At 40.7% G+C, this 19,698-nt stretch overlaps 1 protein-coding gene across 1 annotated transcript in view; it reads left to right on the top strand.

Annotated features, from left to right (window-relative positions):
* The window catches only part of rnf130 (ring finger protein 130), a 72,278-nt gene that overhangs the window by 32,122 nt on the left and 20,458 nt on the right, over positions 1–19,698 (top strand). The window contains exon 5 of the mRNA XM_037077409.1: positions 9,275–9,346. Coding sequence (XP_036933304.1) covers positions 9,275–9,346 — 72 coding nt within the window. The remainder of the gene's footprint in view (positions 1–9,274; positions 9,347–19,698) is intronic.

Below are 19,698 nucleotides of genomic sequence, written 5' to 3'. Positions count from 1 at the left end.
AAATGTTATAATCTATTGTTGTTTTGAATTTTCACCAGTAGGTGGTGCTATAATCAAGGATATAGCTCCTATATGCATCGTCACATATTTAGAAACCTTACATCCACACGTTCACTGAATTGTGCAGAATTGTTTTTTCTGCAAATACGCAAAATGACGCAAACCTACTTTTTCAAACTCCTTCCAAAAATGCTATTTGACCGATTTGCACCAAACTTTGCACACAGCATTTCTGGGACTGTCCATAACATAACATAACAGTGTCCTGATCTCCATAGTGTGTATCCGATTAACATGAAACTTGGGTCAGTACGTCACATAACTTCACAGTAACACATTCCCTTTAGGCTCCAAGCAAAATTTGAGGACATGACCACTAGATGGCGATCTTACGCTTCAAGATCTTACGCTTTAAGATCTTCATATCTAAACATCGACTTGGTCGATTAAGACGAAATTTGGTACAATCGTTGCCCATGTTCCCCAGATGGTGAAATTTTTTCGTATGGATGGTACAGACTAGCAGCTCACACACCAAGAATGACATGTCCATGTGGCACTATAATCAGGGCAAACGTGTTTTGGCCAATAAATCACACATACTATCTTGCATATTCAAAAATCTTATACCCACGCCTTCCCTGAATTGAACTGAGTTGGCTGATGAAGGCCATGCCCATTTCTGTTGATATTTTCTTTCCAAAAATCACAAAATATGGACAGTCAGTTTCAAACTCAGGCCATTAGACTGATGCACACAGAAAATTTGTACATAGCATCTGTGGACACTCCTGATAAAAAGGTGTAAAAAAAAAAGTCCTGTTTCAAAGAGATACCAAAGTTGTGAAATAATGATTTTTTGATAATAATCTCGAAATCAGCAAGTGTAGCATATCTCCACATAGGTGCGTCTGAATTACATGGACCAATAACCTAAATCCACCAGGGAGTAAGATGCTGCCCATTTAGTCGTCACTTTTAGCGATAAGCAAAAAAACGCAAAGAAAAATTGTGATTACACCGATTTCCATGAAACTTTGCACACATAATCTGTGGAGTCTCCTGACAAAAAGCTATTAACAGAATAAAGGAATTTGATATTCCAAACAATACTCAAGTTATTAAATAACAACTTCCTGTACATTTTGCTCAAAACACAGTGTTGCATAACTCCACATTGGTCTGTCCAAATGACATGAAACTCAGGTGACTACTTCCCCATAAGCCAGTAAAGCTCTGTGAAAAAAATGATAAACTTACTTTTTTCGAACTCCTCCTAGGCCATTTGACCGACTTGCAACAAACTTTGCAAGTAGCATCTGTAGACAAAACTTTTCAAACGTTTTCACGTATGTCACATCCATTTTGATGCTTTGCCATAAAACCATCAAGTCATTATAACTTCCACATACAATTTGCCACCTACTCCAAATTGCTCAAACATATAGAGGGTCTTGCCCTGAATACATCTACGCGACACACTCCAGTGGCAGCATGCCCCGACAAGCGTGAACTGTGAGGGCCCGTTCATCACTGCTTGCGGCTTTGATTTAATACTTGGCACTGTGCCCACACCATAACTCTTATGGAAATGAAAAAGATAGGGGTGGTAAAGACTGGCCCCTGTAACTCACGCACCAAAAAGGACAAGCAGGTGATGCTATTATCAACTCAAAAGCAATTTTGGCCCATAACTCACACATAATGTGTTGCACAATGTGAAACGTTACATTGCCGTGCTCTCTGAATTGGGCTGAATTGTGTGGTGTAGGTCACGCCCACTTTCACAGTAACTTTCCATTCGCAAAATTGCGTCAAATTGAAAAACTTACTTTTTCAAACTCCTCCTAGGAAATTTGACCAAGCTGTGCCAAATTTTCCATGAAGCATCTGTGGACCCTCCTGACAAAAATTTATCAAAAGAATTTTGATAGGCCAAAAAACGCCCAAAATATAAAACAACACATTGTGTTCAAAACAGACAGTCTTTCACATCTTGACCACAACACTTTTGCTAATTGTGTTCCATTGCCCAATGAGGGTTTGTGCAAAATTTGGTGCAAAACGGCGAATAGGTGGCAGTCTGGTAGCAGTCTAGTTAGTGTGAGTGGAAGCAGATTTGAAAATCTTCATATCGGATATTCTTCAGCGGGGAGACTTCCGGGTCGCAACGAAGATGGCAGCGTGATTTTGGTGCTCCCCGACGGTTTCACGAATTAACCCTGATAACCCCTGAGATAACTCAAAAGTGAGTGCTTTATTAACGCGATGATGAACAGGGTTAGCACAAGAAGTTGTAAAAGTATGACCATGACAGGAGATACTGATGAATGTATGCCACAAAAAGACGATAGCCGAAGCAGCTCTCCGACATGCGGGATGAGCGAGGACGGGGAAGACGAAGCTAGCTTACGCGGCATACTGAATGAATTGCGAGACTTCAGGCGAGATAATAAACACCAACTCACAGAGATTAAACAAGAATTGCACAAGACGAATGACAGACTGGTGGAAGCTGAGACCAGAATTGACGAAGCGGAAACAGCACTACAAGCGATGTCAACGCTCGTGAAACGGCTCTCACAGCGCCAGGCTAACATGGAGGCTAAACTGATAGATCAAGAAGGACGGGCTCGCAGAGACAATATCCGAATATACGGTATACCTGAGGATGCGGAGGGGGATAACGTCTCTTTATTTCTGGAAAACTTATTGAAAGAGTCGCTGGGTTTTCCGCCAGGCACAGAGCTAAAAATTGAGAGAGCACACAGGGCTCCAGTTCCCAAACCCACCGACCCACAAATGAAGCCCCGGTCTATCATTGCCAAGCTTGCCAGTTACAAAGTAAAAGAAGAGGTGATCCGGAAAGCTTGGCAGAAAAGAGAGGTTTTCTACAACAACACCCGCTTCTATGTAGACCACGACTACCCGTCAGTGATCCTTAAGAGACGTGTGGAATACGCGGAAGCAAAGAAAATACTAAAAGAAAGAAAGATTAAGTTCCAGACTCCCTATCCAGCGAGACTACGGGTCTTCTACAACGACGGCACCCGCCTCTATCAGAGCGCAACAGAGGCGACGGAGGACATGGCCTCACGCGGATTCCCCGTTACCATCATACCCGCTCCAGACAACCCGGATCAACGAGAGACTGAACTCTTATCTACATGGCAAGTGATAGGACGCCGTCGGGCTGGAACCACGAGCACCTCTGATAGAGCTCCACAAAAGAAAAAAGCCCCTCAAACGCAGTTTAAAGAGAAACTTCAGGAGTTCAGACGGAATCCCCCCCCAGAGTGAGAGACAATCAATCACTTGATCGAGTAAAGGATGCAGATAAGTCTGTCTTAGTTGGCATTTTATTTTACTAGGTTTATAGATTGGCTGGTTTAACCTAATTTCATTCGAGACCTAAAGAATCTAAGGATTAGGCTGATTTTATTATTTTATTATTATCTCTATGACTGTAGCCTGATATGGTCCTCTCTTATTTAATTAGAAGTTTGATCATTCTTTAGAGAAAAAGAAAAAAAGAAAATGTAAAATGGTCGGGACACAGAAATCCCTCAGCTATGACTGTAAGAGACATACAGTCATCTCAAAGGGCCCTACTCTTTACAAAGAGCTGGACATCCCTTTATGGGCGCTCTAACACCTCAAGCCCCTCAGAGGCTTATGCAGAAATAGCCTCAACATTGGAAGCAAAAAACTCTAGGTTAAGTTCTGTGTTACTGTTCTCACTGTGCTATGTTCATCTCTCGAAGTTCACGAGAGTTTTTGGGATGTACGAGGTTCTAAAAGCTAGTCATGATGTAGGGAGAGCTCAGCCATATGCAACACAAGTAGAAGACCATGGTTAACAATAATAATATAAAAATTGTTTCATTTAATATAAATGGAGTCCTGAACCCAATTAAGAGAAGCAAGATACTGAGTAAAATGAAAAAGGAAAATGCACAGGTTGTGTTTTTACAGGAAACACACCTTAATTCTGTAGAACATGAAAAGCTGAAAAGAATGGGGTTTTCTCAGGTGTATCACTCATCTTGCAAATTAGGCCATAAGAGAGGGGTAGCTACTCTGATATCTCATAGAGTTAAATTTGAAAAAATTTCAGAGTTAAAGGACAAAGAAGGAAGATATTCACTTGTCTCAGGTAAGATAGAAGGGGTCCAAATAACCCTACTTAACGTCTATGCGCCCCCCAATAGTGATTTAAATTTTTATAGAAAAATCTTTGAATTAATGATGGAGGCAACAGGTATACTTATATGTGGTGGAGACTGGAACATACGACTCAACCCCAGGCTAGATGGCTCCAAAGATTCTACCCAAACCTCCATACACAAGAAACTTAAGATCCTTATGTCGGAGATGGGAGTGGTGGATCTTTGGAGAGACCTCCACCCTACAGGTCGAGATTATACACATTATTCACATCCACATGCGGTCTACTCCAGAATCGATTACTTCTTTATTCTCAAAAGAGATCGCCATAGAATACATCACTGCGAGATAGGTAATATTGACCTGTCAGATCATGCTCCTCTCTCTCTGACGCTGCAAATAAATAACAATCCTGGAAATACACTATGGAGGTTAAATTCAAGTGTTCTTAATAATGAACAATTCAAAACAAAAATTAAAGAAGAAATTAAACATTATATGGAAGAAAACAATAATGGGGAAGTTGGCCCAGAAATTGTATGGGATGCACTAAAAGCCGTTATCAGAGGGAAAGTCATATCCTTTTGTGCTTACCAAAAGAAACAAAGACAATCAAGATTATCAGAATTAAGTAAAGAATTAAAAGAACTTGAGACAAAACATAAGAAGGGATCAAACCCAAACCTCATCTCAAAATTGAAAGAAATTAGGAATGAAATTAATGCTCTACACACACAAGAAACGCAAAAAAAGATGATTTATACAAAACAAAAGTACTATGAATCTGGTTCAAAATTTGCCAAATTATTGGCATGGAAACTACAAAAACAACAGTCAGATAATACAATCTACAAAATTAGGGACCCATACTCCAAAGCTGTGCTACATAAGCAACATGAAATACAAATAGCGTTTCAAAATTACTATAAACAACTGTACTCTCAACCTCAATTATTAGATGAGCAACAGATTGAGCAGTTTTTATCATCCCTTAATTTACCCACCCTATCAGAAGATGAAAACAGAAAATTAAAAGCTGAAATAACAAAGGAGGAGTTGAATAGTGCAATTTCAAGGTTAAAAACAAATAAATCACCAGGGCCAGACGGGTTTTCTTCTGAATGGTACAAGACCTTTAGAACCGAATTAATACCAAATCTTCTCAACATATTCAATACAGCTTTAAAAGAAGGAAAAACCCCACCAACGTGGAGAGAAGCTACAATCTCTGTTATACCGAAGGAGGGAAAAGACAGTCTGGATTGTGGATCGTATAGACCAATCTCTGTCTTGAATATTGACTACAAATTGTATACATCAATTCTTGCCAAGAGGGTTGAAGAGGTCCTTCCACACCTTATTCACACAGATCAAACAGGCTTCATTTCTCAGAGACAAACCCATGACAATATTAGACGTTCTTTACACGTCTTAAGCCATATACAAAAACATAAATTACAGGCCTTAATGGTGAGCTTAGATGCAGAAAAGGCCTTTGATTCAGTGAGTTGGAAGTTCTTATATAAGACTCTTGAGAGATTTGGGTTTCATAAAGCATTTACTAAGGGAATAGGTACTTTATACAATAATCCAACTGCCCGCATCAAAATAAATGGGTACCTCTCGGATACTATTAAATTAGAACGGGGCACTAGGCAAGGTTGCGGATTATCACCACTCCTTTTTGCACTCTATATAGAACCGCTTGCTCAATGGATTAGACAATCTGACAATATTAAAGGTATTAGTATAAACGGGGAACAACACAAAATTGCGTTATATGCCGACGATATATTAATATACCTTAAAGACCCTACTTATTCACTTCCTGAACTATTTAAACTTTTGGATGGTTTTGGTAAATACGCGGGATATAAATTAAATATTCGGAAAACTCAAATCCTAACACAAAATTATACGCCACCTAAACAACTTCAAGATAGATATCATCTGAATTGGAACCAGGATGCAATGAAATATTTGGGTGTACTGTTTCCTAAAGACATTTCTACATTAGCAAAGACCAACTATGACCTCCTCCTTACCGGAATAAAACGGGATATACAAAGATGGAATTCCAACCCCTTTATGAGCTTCACTCAAAGGGTGGAGACCATAAAAATTAACATACTCCCGAGACTTCTTTTTTTATTCCAGGCTCTTCCGGTGGAGATACCTACAAAACAATTCTCTGAGTGGGATAACATTATTTCCAGGTTCATATGGCAGGGGAAAAAACCCAGGATAAGGTTTAAAACATTACAATTATCGAAAGAGAGAGGAGGCATGGGAGTACCTAATTTAAAGGATTACTTTTTCTCAGCTCAAGTTAGACCACTGATAAGTCTGTGTAATAAAGACTACCATGCTAGGTGGAAAGATATTGAGCTCTCACTCATTAAGGACCCTCCACTCCTGGCAGTACTGGGTAATAGAGATCTGGAAAATTTTGTAAACAGGTTGCAGAATCCATGGACAAAATTCCAAATTAAAACCTGGAACTCAATTAAAGACACATATAAACTGCATGACAAATTAGGAATAATTAGGTGGTGCGCATACGACCCTGACTTTAAACCGAATCAATTGGACCATGGATTTAAAAGCTGGATAGCTAAGGGAATAACAACGTTTTATTCAATAATAGATAAGGGACAACTTAAGAGTTTTCAAACTTTGAAAAGAGATCATTCTTTAGAAAAGCAAGATTTCTTCAGGTACCTGCAGCTACGTGACTACTTCAATAAGGTTATTAGAAACTATACAGTGGATCCAGAAGACCCCATATTGAAAGAGATATTACGTGCTTATTTATCGGAGCGAATCAAAGGTACCATATCTAGATTATATAAGGGCTTCATGATTAAAAAAACCCATTCTACAGACTACATTAAAGATAACTGGGAGAAGGAAGGTAATTGCCTAATTCCCAAGGAGGAATGGTATAGTTGTTGCGGGTATCAGTGGAAATGTACCAGTTCGCATATATGGAGGGAATTTTCGTGGAAGTGTTTAATCAGATTTTTTGTAACCCCTAAACAAAAAACTCATTTTGCAGGAGAGGACACACAGTGCTGGAGGAAGTGCGGGAGCCGGGATGCAAACCACTGGCACATATTTTGGGGATGTCCAATAATTGTAAATTTCTGGTTAGAGATGCATAAAATATTAGAAAACATGTTTAATATGAAAATACCATATCATTTCAAAACTTTTATTCTGGGAGAAACTAACTTTCTCACAGGGCATCTCAACAAATACTTATTTGGCATTCTGATCTCCGCTGGCAAGAAAACCATCACACGACACTGGCTGCATCCTGACTCCCCCACAATAGAGGAATGGACTGATATTGTTAATGAAATATATATAATGGAAAAGATTACTTTCTCACTTCGTTTACAATTGGACAAATTCACAAGGTCATGGTCAAAATGGATTTCCTATGTACAAATGTCACAGACACACCTTAGAATCTAAATCACTTATCTATATCCATTCTTCATGTCATTTCTGTTGGTTTGAAGGACTGCCTGGTCTTATATGTCTTATATATACATAACAAAACTCAGATAATGTTGTTGTTTGGTCTTCCTACAACTGAATGCAGCTAGTGTTACAAGCCCCTACATCCTGCTGTGGTTCATCATTGTTGTTCTTATATATATTTATGTATTTTTGTTTGTTTTGTTTTGTTTTGTTTCTTTTGATATTCAACTTTCTGTCTGCCCTTGGTTAGTTTTTTTAAATATAAATATATGCAGGTTATGTTTCTTTTAACATTACACAAGGATAATATGGTGACAGCTATGATTTGATATGCTGACGCTTTCCTTTCTTCTGGTTATTCAATAATTGCGAATCAAGAAATCGATACCAGTTGTGTAATGTAATATGTGAGAATAACAATAAAAAAAGAGGAAAATGGGAAAATCTTCATATCCTCTTCAAAATTCATCGACTTTCAACCTCTTCCTGTCCCTCATACGTTGAGCTAGGGACACCATTCCAACTTTTAAAGAGTCAGAAGACCTTGAATTATTAGGCATGTATTCAGCTTTTTAAGATCTTGTTTTAACTTGTTGAAACAGTTTTAGTTTCAAGGATTTTTAGCTCATTTTCTGATTTTATAATGAGTGTGTATTGCATGAGCTAGAATGCTTGACATCATCGCTAGAGTGGAGAGCAGGTGGAAAATCTGGAGAAAACATTTTCTTTAGCTTGATTTGGATCCCACATCTTTTCCTACACATAGACAAGCCCCAGAGCAATAAGCCTTCCAGCAACTTCCACATAAGCGGCAATGTTAATTTTTAGCCAAAATTTCTGGAGGAGAGCAGATGGTACATGTTTTGTCTCTCGCTCTGGCGCCCTTATTTTTCACTCTACATTAATAAAAAAGACATCACAGAGTTCAGCAGTGTCTCCTGTTACTTAATATATAAATATTTTGGTGATAACCAGTAGATTTTTTTTCAAAAATCGCAGGAGTTTGGCAGGCGTTTTCCCATTCATTCTTATGGAGACATTTTCAAAGTTGCATGAACAAGCCCCAGCGTCAGCATGCCACAACAGCAGCATGCCCCAACGGCACCATGACCCGACGCGCGTAGACTGTAAGGGCCCATTCATTGCAGCTTGCAGCTTTAAATGTATTTATATTTGATGGGGAAGTTCAAGTAAATATTTCTTTATTTATTGTGTTAATGGTACATGCCAATTAGGGAAAGGAGGTGCTGGGGTATTTAAGTGAGTAATTTGGAGGAGCATTAAGATGAGTTAGGATGTTGGTAAACCTAACGTACTGAATATAAGATAAAAGAAATATCACAGGCTGAACATCATCTGTCTGGGCCTCCTCATTTTGGTTGCCTTGACCACTCGGACAGCATAACATGTCTCTTTGTGTCGCTTTATATTTGTGTCTGTGTCTCTGTATCTGTGTCTCTTGTGTCTGTATCTCTTTGTGTCTCTTTCTCCTCAGTATTCCACAGTAGACTGGAACATTTTATTAATGTTTCCTTGTCTCTTATTCACACTTTAGACATATCTGTTCAGCTGTCCATTTACTTTTGGGCATGTAATAATCTTGCTTTCTGTCTCTCAGCGTCGCCTTGGTGATGCAGCAAAGAAAGCCATTGGGAAGTTGACAACGAGGACGGTGAAGAAAGGAGACAAGGTAACATAATCTTTCTTTTTTCGTTATTTAACTTCTTTATTGACTTTTCATTACAGATGCAAAACCAGTTTGCAAATGTAAACACTGCAAACAAGTCCATAATTTAGTGAAAATGATTACAATACAACAGATTAATTATATAACAAGCACGCTGCCTTTGGACTTCCCACTCCCCCTTCTGTCTAGATTTAATAGGGCCATAAGTGGCTACTTGTGGATGGGGAAGAAGCCTCCTTTTAATCTATAGAAACTATATGCATCAGTAGAGGAGGTTGGTCTAGGATGCCCAAGAAAAGCTTGGTATCACCGTGCCTTTAGTCTCAGTCATCTATCTAAGTCAAAAACATCAGAGGTCTGTGCTCCTGGTGATGTACCCTACAGAAACCCTGTGTTGGCATTTTCTAGAGAAAGTTGGAGATGGGCACTCCAGGCATGCCATTTGAACTATTACCACACGATGGGATCATCACAATGGTATAATAAGTCATTGAAAATTAACAAAAAATCGGTCATGTGGGAAAATTGGGTGAAGGCAGGGATAATGTTACTAGAAGATTTATTTGACCGGAAACACTGTGTCACCTTTGAACAACGTGTATCTAAATATGATGTCCCTAGCAAAGATTTTCAGAAATTCCTTCAGTTAAGGAGCTGTATTACAACAGCAGATACAAAGGTCAAATTTGCACCTGTCTCTTGTATTCAAAAGCTATGGCAATCAGGCTAGAAGCTTAGAGGAATAACAGCCAGATTTTACGACATGTTTAGAAAACATCAACCCCCAAATTACGAAGGTGTAGGTCCTGGTACGCTATACCCCGAGACATGCAGACACAGATTATTTCATTCAGAATATTGAATAGGCAGATTATTTCATTCAGAATATTGAATAGGAACTACTGGACTCCAGTAAAAATGTCCAGGTTGGGACTTGGGGGGGGGGGGAATGATTAGTGTTGGAGATGTGAGAAGGAAAGGGGCACACTGGTACATATGTTCTATGAATGTGAGATGGTGCAACACCTCTGGGTGGCTGTTATCCAATGTATCAATAAAGTACTTAAGTTAGAGTTCAGGGAAAGGCCAGCTTTATGTATTCTAGGTATTTTGCTGAGGAAATCTGGCCTATCCACACAAATACGCACATGGGTGAAACTAGCTCTCGCAACAGGAAACAGGGTAGTCTTGTGACACTGGAAGTCAGAAGAAATGATCAGTTTTAGGGAATGGAGAGAAGAACTAAACAAGATAGCTTCTTTTGAATGACTTATTTATAAGATTAAAGATAATTTAGATCTCTTCTTGACGGTATGGGCTCCTTATAAATGACTGAAAGGTGATGATCATAATGGCTAATACCTGTACACTCCCCTATGTACTTTTTTATGTGGTGTGGTATGTAGGTTCAAGGAATAGACAAGTCATGCAACATTGTTTTGTGATGAATTTAACTGTCAAGAATGTGCATCTTATCAATTAATCTGTGGTATTGTAATCATCTTCACTACATGTAGTTTTACCCTTCTGTTTGGTGTCACTGGATAAATCCTGGCTTAAGCAGATGTGCTGGCCCTTCCACTCGGTTTTATCCTTCTCACGTGCAGCACGCAGCACTCCCTGTCTTGCTCTGAAAAGAAATATAACCAGGATGTGCCGGCTGAATCTTGCATCTTTGTTTGGCTTGGGTCCGCATCTGTGCACTCTTTCAGTTTCGAAGCCTCCGCCAACATCCATGCTTAGGCATCCCTCCAACAGTGTGGCCACAAACATCTCCATGTCCCTTGCCTCTTAAGTTTTCCATGACACCAACTATGCAAATGTTGTTCCAGCGTCCTGCGTCCTCCAAATAATTGACTCTCTCCTGAAGTTGTCACAGTTTTCCTGACTTGGCTAACTGTTTTCTCCCTCGTATAATGTAGTGAAATAAAACAACAAAACAAACCTAAGCCACTGAGGGGCTGCAGCACTGGTATTATATTAGTAGTTGATGCGTCGTCTTCCGGGTCCAATGAATTGAATGAAACACGAGAGCATTGTATGCAGAGGGGGTGACCATTCAATATAGCCTCAACCTTGCGTTGTGGAGTCGATCATCATCCAGGGTTTGTAGACGTAACACAGAGGTGAGAACTTTCCTTACAATACGAATGACATGTTCCCAGACACCACCGTGGTGTGATGCTGCAGGTGGGTTAAAGCGCCACTGGATGCCGTCTTGCAATAACACTCTCTGTATCTGGTTGTGATTTAAAGATGCAAGTGCTTCTCTCAGCTCATTCTCAACTCCCACAAGGTTTGAACCATTATCTGATCGCATAGAAGATACTTGTCCTCTTCGGCTGATGAACCTTCATAACGCATTAATACATGCATCAGTATCCAAGGATGGCACTACTTTCAAATGAACAGCTCTGCATGCAAAACAGGTAAAGACCTCGACCTCTCTTCACTTCTAAAGGCCCAAAGTAATCTACCCCTACATTTGTGAAGGAAGGGAGGGAGATCGGGAAGGAGCCTTTCCTTTGGTAGGTCCACCATCTTTTGCTCCCCAACTTTCCTTTGCTTCATCTGCAGAAGCTGCACTGTATATGATTTTTCTCACGGCTGAAGTGGCGCTTGGTATCCAGAACTTCTTTCACAACCTTGACAGGGTGTGATTTCTTCCACTGTGGCCAACCTGTTGGTGCATGCGTCTTAATATGAGTGTGGAGATGTGTGTGCAATATTATTGGATGCTTTGTCTCCACTAATAAATCTGCCTTACTCAACCGGCCTCCAACTCTCACAAGTCCATCCTCTAGACATAGGTCCAGTCTTGTGACACACATTTTCCAGCTGATAGGGCAGCAATCTCCTCCATGAAACTTTTCTGCTGACTGTAGTGAATGATGGAAACTTCAGCAAAAAGATTCTCAGCTGACAAGCTGACTCATTGCTTTTTTGGCCTTCTCCATCTCCAGTGACACATTTGATCCATCTGCTTTAACTGCAGAAGAATCCTCTTCCATTTGAGAAACCACACAATTGCCACCTGAAGTTTACACCAATCTGAAAAGTATAATACGAGCTGGTCTGTAGCATTCGGCGAGTCCTGAGCAATGATTGTGTTTACTGTGGCATCCATTTTGACCTCTACATCATCGGCTGCAATTGTGGCCTGTATGATGTCTGAAGGCCAATCTTTTTCTGGGTCAAAGAGAAACCTTGGGCCTTCAATCCAGCTACCACCAGTCAACAGGTCTCCAACCTTCATACCTCTAGAGCAGGGGTGGCCAACCAGTCAGAGGCTAAGAGCCACAGTTTTTACTGTGTTACTACAAAGAGCCACATCATACACATGGGCACACACGAACTACCCCAATCCCTTCCCCTCACTCTCTCGCTCTCTCTTACACACAGAGACCTCTGCTCTGCCAGGTTTACTGTAAATGTCACACATCAACATGATAATGACAAAAACTGACTCCCACAGAACTAAGACCACAGGTCAGTCATTTTCAACAATGAACACTGTATGCACTGTCTCACAATCAATCAAAGTACACACTTTTATAATAATTAAAAAACACTTAATACTTTTAAACTTTACTTTTATACTTTTTCTCAGCAAATCCACAACTGCAATAACCATTGTGACCAGCTGTTCTGTTGGCAGCTGAGTTTTAAACTTTAAAAGTATTAAAAATAATTTGCCTTCACTGTAAAATATGTTTTTTTAATTATTATAAAAGTGTGCACTTTGATAGAAAAACCCTATAATTTACAATAGCATTTTTTCTCTTACCATGCATGTTGCTTAGTGGGACTTCTGGCATTCCTTGCCCTCAACAATCCTTTTCAAATCTGGTTTATAGTCAGTTGTTGCCACTCTAAGCAATTCCTTCACATGTGTGTCTGTCAGAACAGAGCGATGCTTTGATTTTACATGTTTCAGGGTAGAAAACAGAGACTCGCAGACGTATGTTGACCCAAACATTGACAGTATCTTCAGCGCAGCCCGTTTGACATTTGGGTACTTTTCCATTGGCACACTTTTCCAGCATTCAATGGTCCCTTCTCTCAAAGCAGGTTTCAGTTGGTCCTCTTCACAAAGATCGATCATCTCCAACTCAGCTGCAGCCTCATCTGTGACCAGCGGTGTTTTCAAACAGCCCGTCTCCGCATTAAACGGGTCAACGATGAATGTAATCTGTGGCCTTCTCAATTGAAGATCACGGAACTGGGTCACAAAGCTTTCGTACAGGTTTTCAACCACTGTTGCATATCTGGCTGTTTGCTTATTCAGGACGGTGTTGGTGACTTGCCCGCTGGCTTTTAGCAGAGTGGGAAAATGCGTTAAATCTTTCTTCTGAATATGCGTCTTGAACAGCTTCAATTTGTTGGAGAACGCAAACACACTTTGCACCAGGTCAGGCAGTATTTTTGACTTACCCTGCAGGGTCAGGTTCAGTCTGTCCAAGTGGCACAGCATGGCGACCAAAAAAGCCAGATCCATAGTCCACTTAAGGTCTGAGAGCTCGGGATAGTGCCTATCCTTCTCTTCCATGAACAGTTTCACAGCATCCAAAAGCTCAAAGAAGCGACAAAGTACCTTGCCTTTTGACAGCCACCTCACAGTGCAGTGCAGCGGCAAGTCACCTGGAAGGGATTGGTCCAGCTCAGCGATGAGGTTTTTGAATTGTCTGTGGTTTAGCGCATGTGTGTGAATGTAGTTGACAATTTCCATCACAGGCTTCAGTGGAAATTCCAAAACTCTGGAAAAGTTCGGTCAGCTTTGCACAGCCCCACAAGCCCGTTCACAGATCCGATCATGGCTGGCGCTCCATCCGTGGCTATCACAGTTTCGATATGGGCAGATTTGCTTTTACAAATGCAGCCACCATTGTTTCTTTCACATCTATGCCACGGGTTCTGTCTTTTAATGGCACAATATCAAGGAGTTCTTCTTTGATCACACAATCTTTTGACACCGTCCATGTAAATATTGCCAGCTGAGGCTTGTCTTGTATGTCACAACACTCATCCAATGCGACGCTAAAATACTCACAGGCTTGAAGGTCGGAGTGCAACTTCATAAATTTTTGGAACACTTGTGTCTGCTTTTCTGCCTGACCTTTCAAAGTTACCAACTTGTGCTTGCGAAGTTCAGTCCCCTTTGGAAATTCCTGGTCGATGTTAGCATGGAGTGGACTGAAGTGCCGCTGAAGATTTGAAGCCTTGAAATGCGCCAATGATGCTTGAGATATAAGGCAGAATGGCTTGCCATTACGTTCAACAAAAAAAAAAAAACTCTCCCACTCTTTTAAAAACGTCCTGTGTTCATCTTCATATTTTCGTTTTGCTGTGCATTTTTTCCCGCATGCGCGTGATATGCACGGACTGTAAAAAACACACAAACACAAAATTCAACATGAATGTAAGAGCCGCACGAAACCTGGCAAAGAGCCGCATGCGGCTCGGGAGCCGCGGGTTGGCCAGGCCTGCTCTAGAGGCATAATCAGCTCGATTGTCTTTGGTATTGATATACCTCCTCTGAGAGACGCAAGTTGCATCTCTGATTGTTGACACCCAATTCGCCACAAATGTGTGGAAAGGTCTGTCCTCATTTTTTATGTACTTGAGCATGGAAGTACTGGCCGACCAGAAAGTTGACTGATCCAATGGCAGCTCCAATTCTGCTCTCAACATCTGATCTACTCGAACGGCGAGGACAGCAGCTGTAAGCTCCACACGAGGAATGGTTATCTGTTTCGGGGGGGGGGGGTTCCTAGCAAGAAAGAGACATGGACCTGGCTCTTGCTGTTTTTAAAAAAGCCGTCTTCACTGGCATCAGAAAAGTTGTGCAGCTGTGCTTTAATGGGCTGTCCAAAGTGTTTGGCCTGAGTGCATCTCTCAACTTTGAATGAAGCCAGCCTTTTCAGATCCTCCAGCCATCCTGTCCACTGATGGTTAATGTCTACAGGTATGTTGTCGTCCCATCCTCAACATCTTCAACAGAGCTCTTGCAACGTAACCTTTGCTGGCAGAGTCACTGGTGCAAGGAACCCCATGGGATCATAAACTGAACAGATTATAGACAACAATCCTCTTCTGCTCAGTGCTTGCTCTTTCACCATTTTAAATTTAAACACCACTATAGTCCAAGGGCTCTCTAGACTGGAAGCTCATCTCTATCCAGATCAATTCATTCCAGTCTTTAGCTGTGTGCTCCTCTTCAATGGTTTGCAGCACTATCCGGCTGTTACTGATCCACTTTGTCAAAGTGCAGCCTTCCTTTAGGCAGGGGTCACTAAGAGTTTTAACCATCACAACAGCCTCCTCCTCTGAGGGCAAGCTCTTCAAACAGTCATCAATGTAAATGTTTTGCTTGACAGTTTTCTTCACTTCAGATGAAAAGTGAGCATGATTGTCTTCAACTTGGAGATGAGACAGCACCAAACAAATAAACTGTCATCTGATACTCCACAGTCTCTTGGCTCACTTTACCATCAGGCCACCGCAAGAAGCGAAGGAAGTCCTTGTCCTCTTCAGCCAATTTAACCTGGTAAAATATAGACTGAATGTCTCCCATGATTGCTATTGGCTCCTGTCTAAATCTGACAAGGACTCCTAGTAGTGAACTGGTCAGGTTTGGGCCTTGAAGAAGATGGCTGTTGAATGTGGCTCCTTTAAACTCAGAAAAACAGTCAAACACATCACACAAAGCACCTTTCCTGGGATGATGCACACCATGATGGGGAATATACCAAACTTTTTCATTTTCTCCATCCAGTTGATGTTGAGGCACTTTCTCTGCATAGCCTTTCTGTATGAAATCAGAGAAGAAACTAGTGTATTCCTTGTGAAACAGTTCATCCCTTCTGAATTTAGCCTTTAATCCCAGCAGCCTTTGCTTGACCATGGACAGATTGTTAGGAAGAGTGAGCTGTTCTTTTCTGAAGGGCATTTTCATACTGTAATGGCCATCCTGAAGCTGTGCTGACTCATCCATAATCTTAAAGAACTTGATGTCTTGACATCCCCTTTTCTTCTGTACTTCTTTCATTGAAGTCATGATTGTACTTGTTGTTCAACATCTCCTCCAGCTTACACAGAGAAATTATTGACGGCAGCTGCTGAGAACCCTGTTTTAAGTTTGCTGTTCTCTCTGTCTCGAAGGGGACCATTAACTACCCAGCCAAGTACAGTTCTTACTGCATACGGGCCGTTCCCTTGGCTGTTGACAACTTGTCCAGGGTTCCAATACCTTAGGGACGTTGGTACCAATCAACATGTCAACATTTGCATGTATGCAGGTGATCTGGATGTCAGAGAGGTAAGGTGACTGTGACAACTCTTCCTGTGAGACAATGTTATTGGGGGTCACAGGCATTTTTCTTTGTGTGAGAACTTCTGGAAGATTATAAAAGTGGTTACTGCCACCTCCAAACCACTCAAAGCATGCATGGAAACAACCTTTTCTTGCCCCATGGTGGCTAAAAGGAAATTGGTTCTTCTACCCTTGATGTTCAACCTTTGGATAAGATGCTCTGGACAAAATGTAGCTATACTGCTGGGATCCAAAAATGCATAGATTTGTACTAGGGCTGGGCGATATGGCCTAAAAATTGAATCTCCAATTTTTTTCCACACTAAACTCGATTTACAACTTCTCAAGAACAAACTTTAAATGACAAAGAAATGATTAAAAGCATTGCGTTTATTTTTTTGCTATGATTTTAAACAAATCTGCCTTGCCATTGTAAACAGTGCAGCTTCAAACTCACTTGAAAAAATATATAAAAGTGCATCCTTTTGAAAAGACTGTGTCCCTTATTGATAAAATACTTTAGTAAACATAAATTTAACATGTCAGATTGCTTGCTATTATAAAACAGATCAGTTTCCATATTGGTATTGATTGTGTGAACATAACTTTCATTAAATACTTTATTTTGCAAAAGGTACCTTTGTTTACAAAAAGTATTTTATATCCCTGAAGATATGTAAACTAAACTAAACATCTGCATGCATTGCATAGTAAACATGACATGGTGGTAGATGTACAGGACATCAGGTGTGTGCTTGCTGTCTGTATTACACATTTTTGACCAGGAAGACGAGCCTGTCTGCTTCCTCTGGTTTGAGTCAGGACCCGTTGCGACTTTGTAGCACAAACCTGCGGTCGAACATTTTCAGCATGCGGATGAACCTCCAGCTTTTCCACTGCATATACGGGCACCATATCTTTAACGATATGCAACGTGACTGCGCCCATAAAAGCTGTCCACCAGGCCGCTGTCTTATCATACGGGACACAATTATTACACGATTCTGCAAATGGTGGCTGCTTTATAGCGGGTGTTTGTGGGCTGCCGCAATTTTTTGTAGTGAACAACAAGTATCCCACTTGCGTCTGTTTGAGATTCTGAGATAAATGGGTCAGTCCACTGCCTTTAGTTGCAAAGGCCTTTACACAAACTTTGCAGCGGACGGTTGAGGTTTGTTTGTTTGAGGTTTGACGCTACAGAAACAAACTACTAACAAGACAGTTTTGTCCCGATGCTTCTTCCCTTTCAGCTTTGGACACTCCTCCAGTGTGTGAGACTGGGAGCAACAGACACACGCATTTTTAGCCCTTTCCATTGAGTCCTGCCTCTATGAGATTGAGTATGAGTCTTTGCTTGTGTCAACAACTGGAACTGCAGTGGCAAAAATGTCACCTCTGACTCTGCTGAACTTGGAATGAGACTTGAACTTGTTAACACTCTTTGATGCAGATGAACCACTTGTCATGTCCTGGTTGTCCCCAAAGAATGGATCAGAGATGATCTTAACTTTACATTTGATGAATGAAACAAGATCTTAAAAGCAAGCTCTGCGATCGTACCTCTCCAAGACTTCATGTGCTTTTGTCCTCCATTTGTCTCTGAATTTGAATGGCAACTTTGTCATGATTGCTCTCATGTTGGTTGACATGTCTAGTTCTTGCATATAGTGAAGCTCCTCCATCACATTGCAACAACCATGCAAAAACAGAGAAAAGGCTTGTAGTGACTTCACATCCTCTGATTTCACTGTAGGCCAAGCCAGAGCCTTCTCTCTATAAGCTGCAGCAATCCTGTATTAATTTCCAAAGTGTTCATGTAGAAATTCTTGCCAGTTGATAGCCTCTGTCAGGAATCATTTGCTGACAGCATCTCACCAATTCTCTGGGTTGACCTTTTGTAAACTGCTCCAAAAAATAAAGACTTTGCTAGACTTTGAGAGCCTTTGATTCCACTCCATGCTCAAAAGCTCTGATGAAGTTTCTGTACTGGAGAGGATCACCGTTAAATACTAGAATGTCTCGAGATGGTAAGGACAGTAAGCGTTGTTGTTGAACAAAAGCTGCTGTTATGTCATTTTGTTTATGCATTATGGTACATAGATCTCCTATTTGTGCAGAATGTAGATGTGGTTGCTCAAATGATGCAGGCTGCTCATTATTTACTGGCAAATAAAGAGTTTGCTTTGTGTCTCCATATTGTGTTGTTCCATATGTTTCAGTGGTTTTCCTGTATGTCTCCTGTCCTGATCCAAGGATGCACTGCTGCCTTTTTTCCACAGTGTGTGTGTACCATGCACTTGAGTCCTTTTAACATACTGGGAAATTGGTTTGTGGCATTGCACTCCATGTCCAGGGTTCATATGGCTTTGCTGCAGGTTTGAGTCCTTTAGAAGTCAATTGTTGCTCTGTTTTCCTTTGTGGATATGAATTCATTTCAATTGATAATGCTTGGTGGCTTGAACATTCTGAAGCAGTTTGTAAAACTGCTAGTTTTGCCGTGGATGCTGCAATTTCAGCATCAATCTCAAGCTGCTCTCTTTTCCTTTGCAGCTCTGCTTCTTGCTTTTCAAGAGAATGTTTTTCCTTTAACACTGCAGATCAAGCAAGAAGTGCAGCCTTTTCTGCCTCTGCTTTAATGCGAGCCAGTGCTGTTGTTTGACCACTTTTGCTGCTTTTAACACTGCCTGTGCTTTGTTGGTGAGAATGTTTGCTGGCAACATTTGATATACTGTCATCAAGATGAACATCATCAACCACTTCACCGACATTTTTATCATTTGTCAACCATTGCTTAACATCATCAATGAAACAATTTTCAACCAACATTTTTGCAGCAAACCATGTATTTTGTTTCCCACTTTCTTCAGTGGACATAAAAGGCACCAGAGAATCATGAGCATTTTTTGCTTCTCCACATAAAGGATTTTTTCCAGTGTACCTTTTACCTCTGCAACACTGCTTTTATGCGTATGCTCTTCAGTTACCTTTCTTATTTTTTTTATTTTCACATTTTGTAACTTGTCTAAAAAAAGCCTTATGTGTT

Source organism: Acanthopagrus latus, chromosome 18 (genome assembly GCF_904848185.1).
Source record: "Acanthopagrus latus isolate v.2019 chromosome 18, fAcaLat1.1, whole genome shotgun sequence".
In the NCBI taxonomy this organism is placed as follows: Eukaryota; Metazoa; Chordata; class Actinopteri; order Spariformes; family Sparidae; genus Acanthopagrus; species Acanthopagrus latus.
This window is presented reverse-complemented; position numbering and strand designations above follow the sequence as displayed.